Genomic DNA, 14,386 nt, shown 5'->3' on the forward strand with positions numbered 1-14,386 from the left:
TTTTAATTAGTTTTTTTTATTGTCTTACATACAAAATGTTGCTTGTTGATGCATCTCACTTGCAGTGTATTTAAACTTTTAAATCTTTTTTCTATTTTAGGGACAGAGACTATCATCTGAAAACCTTTAAATCTGTAGTGCCTGCTAGCAAACTGGTGGACTGGCTACTCTCACAGGTAAATGAGTCACTCTCTGTGCATTTTAGTGCATATATTTTGTGTAATTGTACTGTTTGTTCATTTTAATGCAAAATAAACTAGCCACACAAAAGATGTGCTAATCAAATTAGGCTTTTGTCCCCATACAGTGACCTTTATGAGCACAGCCTAGGATTTTTTTTTTTACAGCTACAAGTTTGAGTTTCCTCCAAATATAACAGAATGTTGCAGCTTGTGTTTCACAATTTTCAGAATTCTTAGATGTAGTCATGTAGCTAACAGCAAATGAGTGACAGTTTAGTAGTAAATAATTCACTTACATAACACAAAAATTAGTTTTACTTTTAAATTTATCATAGTTAGATGTGTTCAGATGACACATAAATATGTCCAGATTTCTTTTAAAGAGCAGTGATCATACAGTGCTCTTATTTAATTTAAGTGATGACTAGCTGTTATTTCACAGTAATGAATAAATAGACTTGAAAATCCTGCATTAGATATAAATTTATTAACGGGTGTATCCTCCAGATACATAACTCAGGTCAGTGGTGCTTCAGCCTGCTGTTTATGAGACGGCATAAATAGACATTTTAACTGATCCACTGTGTGCGTCACTGATTTGGTTTCCCAGGGAGACTGCTCGACCCGAGAAGACGCTGTGATGCTGGGTGTCGGGCTCTGCAACAATGGCTTCATGCACCACGGTCAGTGAAATTCTCTCTCACACACGAAGGATGGACAAACACAGTATACAGAGTATACCACGGAGCTCAGACACGTGTCACACATACACTTGGTGTGGTGATGTCTCTTGTCTGCTTCTAATTATTTGCAGCATTCTTTTTTGCAGCATGTGCAGCTTAAATGTCATTAGTGCCGTTATCTTTTTCCCCCTGTATTTTCTTTGTGTGTGTGCTGCTCAGTTACCTCATCTATCATTTGGTCCCTAATTTGCAACCCCCTTTTCTCTCTACGCACAAAAATGTTATATTAGCCTCCCTGTCATTCCATCATAGGTTCAAAAAGGGGCATAATAAATTAATATACCCACTCCAAGCAAGCCTCAGTAACAGATATGACCACATTATAGTGAAGGGGCTTCGGTTTTAAACCACCATGTTGAACGTAAACAGCATTAGCAGTGTACCCTAACCAGATGTGTTTTGCTTTGCTACATGGCTGTCTGGGTCGGTCCACTGAACCATGACCACTGCTTAGGGTCTAACATTAAATTGATCATCTTCACTGGCCAAGCGTGTGACAGGACTGGAATCAAAGAAGCATGTGGGTGACAACAAATTATCACCCACATGCATTAGAGTCATTGAGGGGCTTGCTCTTCATTTTTTTTCTCGGCTAATTGGCACTCACACTCACCTTCCTCTTACTGCCATCTGTTGGAAGGTGTCACCTGTTCTTTTTTATCTCTCCTTCTTTCCTGCTCTTCTTCAGGGTCGTGACCTTTCTCTTCGCAGCCTGTCTGCACTCCTCACCTCTCACCAAGTCACCATCTTCAGTCTGTAGTCAGCACAACTGTTCCTCTTCACCTGGTTACTCTTAAACTTTTCGTCTTTTCTGTTCCTGACCTTGTCTTATGTCAACTGTCTCTTTTTTTCTGACTCGTAAGTAGTGGGAGATCACTGATAACAGATAACACAGCTAAAATGCCATTCACCTGTCAACCTTACATGTTTACGTCATTCATCTACACGTCTGTCGTGAACACCTGTTGCATTTTGCCCTTTAGACGACTCGGCATACAGACGACAACAGCGTTTACAGCAACACTTTCCTTCTGCAAGGCCCGTTTTTTCCAGTGATAAAATGTGTCCCATGGAGATTGATTTTGTCAGTGTCTGTGTTTGGTGACAAAACCAGATCCATGTTTTATTTGGTTATTTTACTGGTGAATTTGTAACTTTGTGTGTGTTACTAGGAAATGACAGAGTTACACACCCTCCAGTTAAATAGGTTATGTTAATACTGCCATGGCCTCTGTGACTCAGAGGAAATTTCACATTTGGTTTTGGTCTAAGCCCAGTGTGGGTGGGTGTGGCACGTGCGTGTAATCCTTTTGTAAAGGCCTTTGTTCACCTGAGGATGCCAGATGCTCTCCAAATCTTTCAACAGCTGCGTACCTTTTGCTTATTGTTGTCTGTACAAGCCCAAATGTCTCCATATACCTACACATCTACACACCTTGGTCTTGGATCTGTGAATGTATGCTTCAGCTTTGGGCTCTGTCACCACATTTTCACAACATTAAACACAACAAACTATAAGTGAAAACCTCAAAATGGTGAGGTGCACTAGTGGCTTTGCACGTGTAGTATATGTATCCACTACTAGTGCTTTGACTTGAAGCATATTAAACCTGGCAGGAATCATGACTGAACAAAATATGAAGAAAGGGCAGTACCAAATGATATTAGGTAGAAAACGTTTCTGTCAAGATAAAAACTACTTCAAGCAGAATAAATCCTCTGTAATTTAGCGCCTAATTTTAGTGGCTTAGCTCCTTAACACTAATAAAATCTAAAGGTTTATGATAGTGCTTTTTGTTTCTCTAACATTTTGTTGCTGAAGAAGCACTCCTACTATGCCCCTCACCTGCTTAAAGTGCTCCATGTGTTGGAGTGAGGGTCTGCCTAACAGTGGGATTTATAAAAACACACACACTCTCACTCTCACTTTCACTCCCCCTCGCTGCTCCCGAGAGTCTTTCTATCCCTGGCATGTGCTGGCTATGACACAGATGTGGTTTGGCTCCAGATGTTTCTGCTAGCATCATTAGCTAATGAGCTAATTAACTGTTAGGATGTTTGTGTAAAGACACATTAAGTGGCAGATTCTTTTGATTCTGCTCGAGCAAACACATGTATCTTCACTGGCCTTTTGAAGTTGCAAATGACCTGCAAACAGCGCTTGTGCCAACATACAACATTTACAAGGTCCAATTTTGAAGCAAGCCCATTTATTTAACCAGTATGGAATAAAACATTTTTTTTTTGATTATTAATAGACAGGTAACAATTTACAGGCAAAGCTAGCAACTGATCTTATGGCATCATGTCACCTCTTTATCATCAACTTTTAGAAAGACTGAGATGTAATCCGTTATTGTTCTGTTCTTTTTGGATTTTGGCTGTGACTTCCTAATTATATGAAGTGTGTGTGTTTTATGCCCTTTCAGTCTTGGAAAAGAGCGAGTTTAAGGATGAGTCCCAATTATTTCGTTTCTATGCGGACGAGGAGACTGAAGGAACCGGTACCAAGAGCAAGCAACTCCAACGCAACGACTTCAAACTCATTGAAAATATCTTGGCCAAGTCTCTGGTGGTGAGTTGTAATGTGCATGCCCTCACCAACACAGATACAAAAACATCCATTTCCACATTTTCTCCCACATTAAGTGTATATTGATGCAGAGATACCTATTATAAAATTCTGTAAAAGGCACAGGATGGAAAAAATAGCCTAAATCGGACGGATGCATACAGTGGGGGAAATGGCTATAAAGATGTCATTTGCCTAAACTGTATACGCTCTGTGTGTATGGTAATAATATTATAGGACCTTATTATGTACTGTAGCTAGTTTAACTAACACCCTGACATCTGTCTCATCATCTCTCCAATTTGTTTAGACCTGTGTATGTGTGCTGTTTTTTTGTTGTTCTCTCCACAGCTAGATATAAATAATAAAAATATACATTAGGACGTGGCCCCTCCTCCTGGGAGTAGTGGCAGCTTTAATAAAAAGAAACATCTCTGAATTTGCTATGATAAATGTGCATCTTTGTGAGCCTGGTGTGGTGCTGCTGAGACAATAGATAAAACCTTAACAGGAGACGAATATTGCAGTCTGATTTTACTGTACTATACTCCATACATTTCCAAATATTTCACTTTACTGCACAGATGAAAAACGGAACCTAGTAAATGTTCTGATGTGATTTATTATAAAACATGAAAATGTCTGGTAAGTCACAATTTGTGACCTGTCATACCTGTTCCATGTCACTCAAGTAAGATCCTTTTACGAAATACAGATCCTTTTAACATGAAACCCAACAGTTTCTCAGTATTGCTTCCTCATAGACAATCATTTTCAGTGCATACAAATTTACTTTCTGTCTTATCTTTGACGATCCATTGTCTTCTAACAATACTTATTCATGACATGGTGCATTAGACAACAGGTGCGGCGAGAACTGGGTGAAGATGTAAAATCCTACCTGGCCTATGTAATTTGTATTGAGTGAAAAATAAAATATGCCTGTTCACTTTACTTAAAACAGAATTAAATATAGTGCAGTGTGGCACCAACACTCATAAAAACTGTCCACTCGTCCCCATTGGTAGATTGATTACTTTTGTGGGTCTAGCAGGCAGTGTTTATCAGAAGCTCTTAGATATTGTTAGTTGGGGAAGACTAGACTCTGGCATAGTTTTCATAACAGAGTGGGAAGAAGCCACGCTATTTGGGCTTCCACAAGAAGTGGAAAAGCCTTTTGTCCTTGATTACTAGAACTAATCCTTCCTTATAAGTAATAATGAAGTGAAGTGCAGGAACTCTTTATTTACCACAGCCATCTCCTCTCGTGTAGTGTAACAGCAGAGATCCCTATCTTATCAGGGCCATGCAGCAGGAAGATGGCCCCAGCAGCTTACCTAATGGAAGCCGAGACTAATGTGTTTGGTGATGACAGCGTTTTACTAAGCCTCGCCCTACTGGGGAATACAATATGAGAGGAAGAGAACATCATCAGATCATCAGAAGCAAGACACCTGATGCGATGAAATCACAAATTGCAAATATGAAGTACTTGAACCATCACAACATGTGGTGTAGTTATAGTTTGGATAGTTTGTGTTGAAGACCACCCACAAATCGGGGTGCATCCGTCACAATTTTTTTTTTTACATGAAATTTCACGGGTTAAGAGTCAGATGTATAAAATTTCTTTATCAGGTATTTACAGTGAGAGAACAGCCGAAAGGAAAAGAAAGAAGACTCATGATGCTAAACCACTAAAATAAAAAAATAAATAAAAATTCTGATAGTCAGTCAGCAGAGTCAGTGTGGGAGTAATTAGATTATTTTCTCTGTGCTAGATTTACCCTGAGGAGGAAGACTACGGATTTGAGATTGAGGAGAAAAACAAGGCCATTGTGGTGAAATCTGTCACCAGGGGCTCACATGCTGAGGTAATGGTCAAGACACACACACACACACACACACACACACACACACACACACACACAGTATCTCCTTCCCGCCCAAGGCATTAGTTCCACTAGGTAATGGCTGTCTACTGTTTGGACGGCTTCTGTCAGTCTGCCTCTGTTCCCTTCAGAAGGACTTCACTCTGATTGGCTCTTGAGCCATTAGACATGCTTATTCACATCACTGGCAAAAAAAAACACCTTTATGTGAAATCTTATGCAAGACCACTTTCCTTTCTTTTTGTGTCATGTCACCTCACTCGGTTGGACAGGTGACAAACATCTGGCAAAAATGACCAGTAACAAAAGGCTGTTTATGCAATCCTTTCAGCCTGTTATACTTAAAAATACAGGATGATGTCCTGGCTGTTTGTGGAATTTTCCTCCTCCACTGATCCAGAGATTGAAAACCTTCCTCAGCATCTTTAATTGTTTTGTCCTCCACCATTTCATTTAACCTTCTTTTTTCTTGTATAACTCAGACTCAGGCTAAATCTTTGCTTTTTGTCATTTTATAAGCTGAAGCTCCACATTTCTCTTCTCCTGACTCACTGGATAATCTTTCTTTTGCTCCTCTGCCTGCTTCCACCACAGTAAATCCTCACTCTTTTGCTCTCTCTTGGCCCTTTTTTTTTTCTCCATTTCTCTCTCCTCTTCTTACTCTGTTATTCATCCCCCACAATAACGGGATTGCTAGTTGTGACACAGCCCATGTGCCAGAACAGTGAATGAAGCTCAGCTGATTCCCATGGGGCTCTGAAAAGGGCTGAGAGACACACACTCAAACACAGGGCTCTTTCAGTATATGATACTGTTATAGAAAGTCACGTGCAAACTGGTACCCATGCTGTTTAGTCTCTCTCTCTCTCTCTCTCTCTCTCACTCTCACTCTCACTCTCACTCTCACTCTCACTCTCACTCTCACTCTCACTCTCACTCTCACACACACACACACACACACACACACACTGACACCCTTCCACATTCAGATTGCTTTCGCTCCTCCCAGTCATTGCTACATCTATCCTGGGCCATTATCCAGAGTGGGGGCTCAGCAAAGCCAAGACCACCCCACCGGATCTGTGCCTAGGACACTGGTCTCACACAGCGAACATACAGAGGCAGCATTATCCTCCCAATGTGACTGAAGATGTGCAAGGTGACTGCATTTAATGCTGTGCAGCAGGCTGTGGTGCTGTCTGTCTGTCATCTGAAAAGGGGTTTTTAGTAGCTGGTATCTGACTGTGCAAAGCCAATGATTTTTGATCCTCTATGATTTGTTGGAGCAGCTGTTTATTTCTACAGACTTACATGCAGTGTGACCAACAAAGGAAAGATCTGATAACTGTGCATACCACTGGAAAACTGACAGTAACCATTTAATCTGTGCAAATCCAACAGGCAGCAGGCCTCATATCTAGTAGCCAATCTTGATGTGCACTTCTCCCTCAAAAAGTTTCTTCATATGCTGGAAAATACATGACAAGACTGAACAGGCTTTGAAAATATTCAGCCTAGTACACTAGTTTGTTTCTGCTGTGCTCCTTCCAGGCACATGAATGGGGACACTACTTGGGTAAAAACTCAAACCATTCTTCTAAATGTTATACAAGGGAGGTAATTCATGAATGCATTTCCCACCTAAAAATCAGAGTCTTTAAAGGGAGGTGAAACAAGATGCAAGCTAAAAATAAGAGCATGTCCCCTGTCTGTTCGTCTGTCCATCCAGGTGGCTGGTCTGCAGGTGGGCAGAAAGATCTACACCATTAACGAGGACCTGCTGTTCCTCAGGCCTCTCGCCGAGGTGGAAACCATGATCAGCCAGGCCTTCTGCATGCGACGCTCCCTGCGGCTGCTGGTTGCCACCAAAGCCAAAGAGTGAGCGAACACACTCCCACTCTCATAGAAACATGAACACAGTGTACACAAGTCTGACTGGCTTTTTTCTCTGCCAGGATTGTGAAGATCCCTGACAACCCAGACAGTCTCCCGTTTAGACTCTCTGGCTCTGCCCCTCCTCATGTCCATGCTGTCAGGAAAGGTGAGTGACAGATTGGACTGACATCCTGAGCCAGTGCAGTCACCCTAATACATGACTTTTATTTTTGTCAGTGGTGGAGGAATTTCACTATTACAGTTTTAATGTTGGGAACAACAAGCCCAGTAAACACATTTGCACTTGTATTATTAGACTCTTCTCACAATTTAAAAGAAGGTCTAAGAAATGATGCAGCAGAATAAAAGATACTGTCTTTTCTATTTTGAGTCTGTGAATTGTTGTGAAATCTAATAAACAACAAATGTTATGGCATGCAAGTAACTGCTTTGAGCTTTGAGCCTCAAGCAGACATGAGGAGTCTGGTTGGCTCAGTTCGTCACACCCCCAGATTTTTTGAATACTCTTAGTATTCAGTGCTCAAGTGACATCACTTCATGCATTTTATTAGGTTGTGTCCAGCTAGCTCTGGGGCTGCAAAAAACATTATGGAATTAGTTTTTTCTACTTCAAAAGCCCTAGAAACGAATAGTTCCTCTTCCATTGTTGTGATGTTTAAAAATTCATATTGAAATTCAGAATTCCATTACAAGAAACATATGTGTGAATAGACTTGGATGTATTTGATTATGTTGTTGCAACATCAATGTTAGTAAAAGATTACTGTTTCTGTGCTTTTAGAAAGAAAAATAATTCCAGTTGTAAGGATGAGTTCTGGGGAAAAAATGAGGCATCAGGCACAGCTTCCAATAGTTTTTATGACCACCTGTCAGCCAGACAGCCTGTGGTCGGGTTTCAAACCCCTAATAGACCAAAGCCTGCTTTTAAAACACACACCCATACACTCTGTGATCAGAGGTAAAAGTTCAATAGGTAACTAAAAATACACCCTCACCAGATGTTTGTACTACAGAGACTGACTCAAAATAGGAAAATTAGAGTTTCATGACAAGTTGGATCAGGGTTTAATCCCAGTGTGTAAACTAGACAGGAGTAGGAGAGGACACACACAAAAATAGTGAGGAGAGGAGCTTTATTATGGTCCGGACGCTTCTCTGTTTTTCTTCCTCTGATTTCACTCAATTTCTTTTCCTCTCCACATGCCCTTTCCTTTTTCCTTTTTCCCAGTTGTCTGTATCACTGTTGGATCTTTGCTCTGTATGGAAGAACAGTTTTTCCATCTAAATTCAGTCTCCGGTTGTTGTTTTTTTTCTTTTCCTAAATCAGTCCCCCTGGGTGTTCTCCAACCATGGGTCAACCATTCTAGTTAGGTAATTGCTGGCACCCAGAGTGGAAGTGACTCCAACCTTGGTATTTTTAGTTTAGAGAGGGAGATGATGGAGGTGTTGATTGGCCATCCAGGCTGTAAAGACATTAGCAGCTTGGGACAGCATGTTACAGCACTGAACGGAATAATTTTCTATTTTCCTGGAGGAACAAAAGAGACAAGGTTATGTACAGATACAGGCACTAGGTCCTAAAGGAGGTTTTTTTTTGTTTGTTTGTTTTTTAATAATGGAAAATGAACTTTCATTCAAGTATTTTGGAGAAATTCCCAGTATTAAAACTGACTTAGGATTTATGTTTTAATAAAAGCTCCGTGTCTCATAAAGAGTTCCACTGGATGTCTGCCACCCGATGAGTTTTAACCTCTGATCCTGTGTTGACACTTTACAGGCTGGGAGGCTGCCGCTGCAGGTCTTCAGCCCGGCCAGGTAATCCTGAAAGTCAATGGCAACAACGTAAACCAGAGTGACTGCCAAGAGGTTCTGGAGCACTTCACTGCCCAGCACACACACGTGGAGCCTCCTCTAATGGTGAGTGGACACATGAAAACAAACTAACACACACTTTCCTTAAATGTTGCTGACCTTGTAGTGAAAATGAGGCAAAATGAGAAGGTTGCAATAAGCATTGAAAAGGTTTTTTTTTTTTTTCCCCAGTCTGTGTGTGTGTTGTTATGGCTCTTACTGTAAAGGGGAACTCACTGAGCATTTTATTTATTATTCAAAATAATTAATAGGATAAGCAGCATGAAAATAATCAGTAGTCATTTTGGAAGTTAGTTTACCAGATTCTGAAACAACGTGGCCCAGGGTCACTTAATTCCCATTTGAAGGGCTAATAGAGCAGAGTGGCCCAGTGACCCAGACATTCCTGATCTGAGATGGTACATAAAACAGTGTTAGCCTTGCTCAGAGTTAGAATTGGCTGCAGTAGCTTAGCCCTTAGAGTGAAAAAATAGACATTAAACACTACAATAATCTCACACTCGCTCTTTTAAAGTCCAATCTCTGTATGACACCAAGGTTGTATACGCCAACATGTGTCTTCATTTTGTCAACAATTTTCACGCCTCACCAGTGGGTGGCCCAGAGATGTACAACATAGAACACTGACTGCTACTTTGTCATGAAAGCTGAACATTATGACTTTCCACTGAATTTGAATCCACTCTTGTTGTCAAGCTTGTTGAGTTACAGTGCATACTTCAAGGCCAAGGGCCAAACTCCAGAACTCATGTCTAGTGGTTTTGACATTCTTGCAGCACCAATTCGTGTTTCCAGGCAGTATTTCAAAAGCATGCAGACGGAGTAGGATGTCCTCTTTAAAGTACAGTGTTGTGTTTTGTTTTATTTAGCCTGGCCTCCTCTTCCGATATATCCTCTTCGCTCAAACCCAGTGAACAGGCTCAGCTGAGCAGCCTTATTTTGGACTTGTTCCAGTAAATCTTTGTCGGTTCATTAAACAGCAGGATAAATTGCCGGCATAATTTTGATGTTTGCTGCTGAATTCAGGGTGGTGCAGTCAACCCCTAATGCCTTGTCAGGTGAAAGGTGTCCATGCCCACGGGGACATACTATAGAAATACTGCAGATTCTTTCCTTGAAACTCTGTTCGTAGCTAAATATGACAATTTCCTCATTCTTCAACTTTCATGCTCTCTCCTGTTATCTCACAGATTACATACTTCTTCTGGTATTTGTTGTTCGACTTGCATGTCAATTATTAAAATAGGAATGCACTTTACAATCCTACCTAAAATGACAACTCAGCTCTAATCTCTTTCCACAGTGTCAGTGGGTGTTTCGTACATTTGAGAATGTGGAAGAGCTACAAAGAGAAAGAGGTGCAGTTGACAAGGAGGAGAGTCCTTTCAGGCCTTTTCCAATAGAGAATGGCTCTGACCATGAGGAGGAGAATGGCACCAATGGAACAGGTGAAATGCTTATATGCATAGTGTTTTAAAATGGGGTTGGTGATCAATAATTTCAAAGAGAATCACAATGGATGTATCATATGCTAGATGCAATGCTAATAATTTAAAAAGCAATTTGATTTGTGGCCCATCTCCCAGCAAAACATATCTGAACAAGCGTAGCATTACTTGGAAGTGTCCTGTGTTTTTAAAGTGTGTTGCTACTTTGTGTGTGATTCTAGATTTATTGTAGGCTTAATGGCAAAACAAAAAAATCGGTTGCTGCCGATCGAGATGATGATAGAGATATCTTCTCAGATGACCTCTGGTTGTAAATGTGACAGTAATTCATTTGTTATGGGTATAGAAAATTCTTTGTTTGAGAACCCCACATGCTTATGCCACACTAATATTCAGTGTACCTACTGTAAATACAGTAAGTGGTCACATTTTCCTGATAATATGCAGAAGAACCTTCAGCTTTCTATGAAATAACTTAAAACTGACATAAGTAATCTTACTTTAAAATTTTGATCCAACTGAATTTTTTTTAAATAATACAACAAAAGTGTGTTTTAATTTTTGACCTTCAAGTTATTTCAGAGAAAACTTTATTCTTTTTTTTATGGACAGGAACAAACACATTTTTTCTTGTCTGGACACTGTCAAGCTGAGGCTTTCTTAAACAAAACAGTTTTTTCCCATAGGAAATCTATTTATTTCATTAAATTTTCACCCCTGCTTCACAACGGTATTCTTGTGGTTTTTGAAATAATTAGACAAATTATGGTCCACAGACTACCGGCTTGGAAGACTTTCGCTCTCTGATGATCTGCCTCTGGTTAGTCTGACGGTAGATAACGTTCAACTGGAGCATGGTGTTGTCTATGAGTACGTCAGCACCGCTGGAATAAAGAGCCACGTCCTGGAGAAAATAGTGGAGCCCAAAGGCTGCTTCAGCCTCACTGCTAAGGTAATTGTGGAAACATGAGATGTTTAGTTAGTTGGCAAGCTTAGGGTAATGACTTTTGATCATAATGAGTACGTTGAACATCTAACACAGATAAGAGAATCTCCCTCAGGCATGTAAGTCATACTTTCACTCATTCATGAGCAAAATGCAATCATGACATTTAACTTGTTAGCAGTTGTTTCATGTTCTCCGCTTTGAAAACACCCCATGATATGTAGTAGAGCCACATAATAGTCAGAGATATTTGTTCAATTTGTATTTTTATGACTAAAATCAAGAAGTAGCCCATTTCTTTTGTTGCTGTTCTGCTGTAAGTAATTGACTAAATCCGATTTCTAGACTTTAAATATAGCAGTGATCCATCCTTTCCAATGGTTCTTGTCTCTACAGATCCTGGAGGCATTTTCTAGTGATGACAGCCTCTTTGTTCGCAACTGCAGTCAGCTCATCTCCCAGAATGACCGACTTGTTACCATGCCTCAGTACGAGTTCAGACAAATCTGTGACACCAAGCTGGAGAGCATCCGACTGCGCATCAGCAGCTACCAGCAGGTACTGAGACGCACTTATGCTTTCTCTTGAGCACATGCAGTAGATATAAAAAAATAGCTTTTATGCTTTAAAGTTAAGAAAAACTTTTCAGTCAGATTTGGAAATTTTCCTTTTCTTGTTGCTGATGCAGAGATGGCAGCCTTTTTTATACATTGATATTTGACCTTTAAGTCAGTGGCAATTAAAAATGCTGACAAACGTTTTTCAAATAAGACAGCACATTTATAAACTTGTGTATAAACCTTACATTTTCCAATACTCACGGATAGCAATAACTCACGTCAGCCAAAGGGAGGCCTGTAATAAAATTACATTATTAATCCTCATCCTGTCTGTCATTATGTGTTGTGTCTCCATGTCTTATTTTCTGCTACAGTGACCATGTTTTTTTTTTTTTTTTCGTGAGGAAACCGAAAATTGTTATAAAAATAACTACAAGATATTAGAGCCATGAGTCATGCTGCCTGTTGTTTCACAAAACTTTATCTGTGCCCTATTACCCATTATTTGTTTTGTTTTTTTCATACAGTTTGCCTTGGAGCTAAGGAACAAGGTGTGGCCCTCCTTCAGGCAGGCTGGCGTTCAGCCTCACACACTGGGCTGCATGGACTTTATTCCCACCAATTGTCATGTCAACTTGATGCAGGTCTCCTACCCCAAGAGCACTACCTCTGCTGGAAGGACTTTCAGCATCCGCTTTGGGCGCAAGAACTCTCTGTTTGGCTTGGACCCTGATCAAGGTAGCGGCAGTACAAAGATACTGTACACACATCTCTGTCCAAGAAGATTTGAACACTAGTTTAATCTCCTTCACAGATCTGCTGCTTATTCTAAGCTTCACTGAGATCCATTGACTTCGTGATAGTACAGCCTAACCTACTTAACACCAGCTCAGTGATCATTTTAACTAATTACCCTCACGACCATTTAAATCCCACAGCACTAAGAAGGGAACACCAACGTAAGTGTGACAGAGTAGCCATAAGGTCCCAACAAGGGTTGTCATAGTAAAGTAGATAAGTGGTTTGCCATTAAGGCCCCATTAGTTCCAGGCCACACTCACATTATTGTCATGAAGTGAATGAATGATGTCAGCACCGACGATGCCTCAAGGCAGTGTGGGAATGTGCTCCATTCACTCACTACTGCTGCTGCAGAGGTCAGAGGGGAAATAAAAAATGAGACAGAGTGAGAAATGGAGGGTGACTTCACGGAAATCTTACAATCTTTAGAAATCTTATAATTCACAGCTACAAACACAGGCATTCTGTTTATATGGCCCATCTTAAAGCTTTATTGAACTCCTTCTACTCACAGCATAGATGAAAATACAGTACAGCTGTCTAGACAGCAGACAGTTATCATTGCACGTATTGTTCCAGGATGCCTTGCCCTCATCTTTCCTCCCAGCTCCAGCTGCCAGTTAGACATCTGCCTAACAGTTGTACTGGTGAGAAGCAGAGAAACAGCAGGAAAATTAAAGGGTTTATTTACTGAAACAATAGAACAGAATAGGTGTTATTCTGTTTTTTGATTCTGTTATTAATATACACTCTGGGTTTTGGAAGCACTTTAACGGTCTACAGTTTTTGTATATCTTTACTTATTGCAGCTTAGTTTGGCATTCGACCCAAGTAAACAGTTTTGCATCCTGCTCTGGCTGTGCATATCTGTTATTCAAGTGCCCTTTAAGAAGTTGTTTTTCATCACATCCAAATGCAAAACAGACAAAATTGTTACTTCATAGCTTTTGAACATCTGGTGTAGATATAATTGTCAAAGAGCAAAGTCTGTTTCATAGAACTAAGAGAAATATGTTGTTTACTCCCCCCACTTCCTCTCCTCTCCAGCAGCACAACTGAGCCCAATGTCCCACACTCAGCACTGTGTGACCAGCATGGGGGCTCCCTCCTGGAACTGCTTCGGCCTGGAAGGGGATGAGGCGGATGGTAGCGGGGAGGTGACTGTTGATGGGGAGGGCTTGGGGGAGAGTCGAAAGGGTGGCCATGGAGAAGGCGGGTTGAGCTTCCTGCTCAAACAGGAAGACACTGAGACCCAGGATAACTACATTAACTTGTATAGCCGCCTGGATGTTGCTGTGAGGGAAATGAAACAATATGTAGCTCAGATAGATGTGTAAGTATCACAAATAATTTGAGCATACATCTTGTGTATTTGAATGTTTAGTCCTAGTATTTTTCTATGTTTTATTTGTACCTTTTGCTCATCTTTACCCCCTATGACACATAGCATCTATGAGATAAAAAGATGTGTGTT

The 14,386-nt window shown here is 40.5% G+C and overlaps 1 protein-coding gene across 8 annotated transcripts in view; it reads left to right on the plus strand.

Annotated features, from left to right (window-relative positions):
• Window positions 1-14,386, plus strand: part of prex1 (phosphatidylinositol-3,4,5-trisphosphate-dependent Rac exchange factor 1) — a 71,569-nt gene that overhangs the window by 41,782 nt on the left and 15,401 nt on the right. For 4 of the 8 annotated variants that reach the window (XM_067526458.1, XM_067526463.1, XM_067526461.1 and 1 more), the window contains exons 14-25: window positions 101-176; window positions 793-865; window positions 3,355-3,500; window positions 5,279-5,371; window positions 7,119-7,267; window positions 7,345-7,430; window positions 9,063-9,202; window positions 10,461-10,605; window positions 11,382-11,557; window positions 11,948-12,109; window positions 12,639-12,849; window positions 13,963-14,245. In XM_067526458.1, coding sequence (XP_067382559.1) covers window positions 101-176; window positions 793-865; window positions 3,355-3,500; window positions 5,279-5,371; window positions 7,119-7,267; window positions 7,345-7,430; window positions 9,063-9,202; window positions 10,461-10,605; window positions 11,382-11,557; window positions 11,948-12,109; window positions 12,639-12,849; window positions 13,963-14,245 — 1,740 coding nt within the window. Of the gene's footprint in view, window positions 1-100; window positions 177-792; window positions 866-3,354; window positions 3,501-5,278; window positions 5,372-7,118; window positions 7,268-7,344; window positions 7,431-9,062; window positions 9,203-10,460; window positions 10,606-11,381; window positions 11,558-11,947; window positions 12,110-12,638; window positions 12,850-13,959; window positions 14,246-14,386 lie in introns of all 8 variants that reach the window. The other 4 variants (XM_067526457.1, XM_067526462.1, XM_067526459.1 and 1 more) reach the window with 1 other exon arrangement.

This window comes from Channa argus, chromosome 13, assembly GCF_033026475.1.
Source record: "Channa argus isolate prfri chromosome 13, Channa argus male v1.0, whole genome shotgun sequence".
Classification (NCBI taxonomy): domain Eukaryota; kingdom Metazoa; phylum Chordata; class Actinopteri; order Anabantiformes; family Channidae; genus Channa; species Channa argus.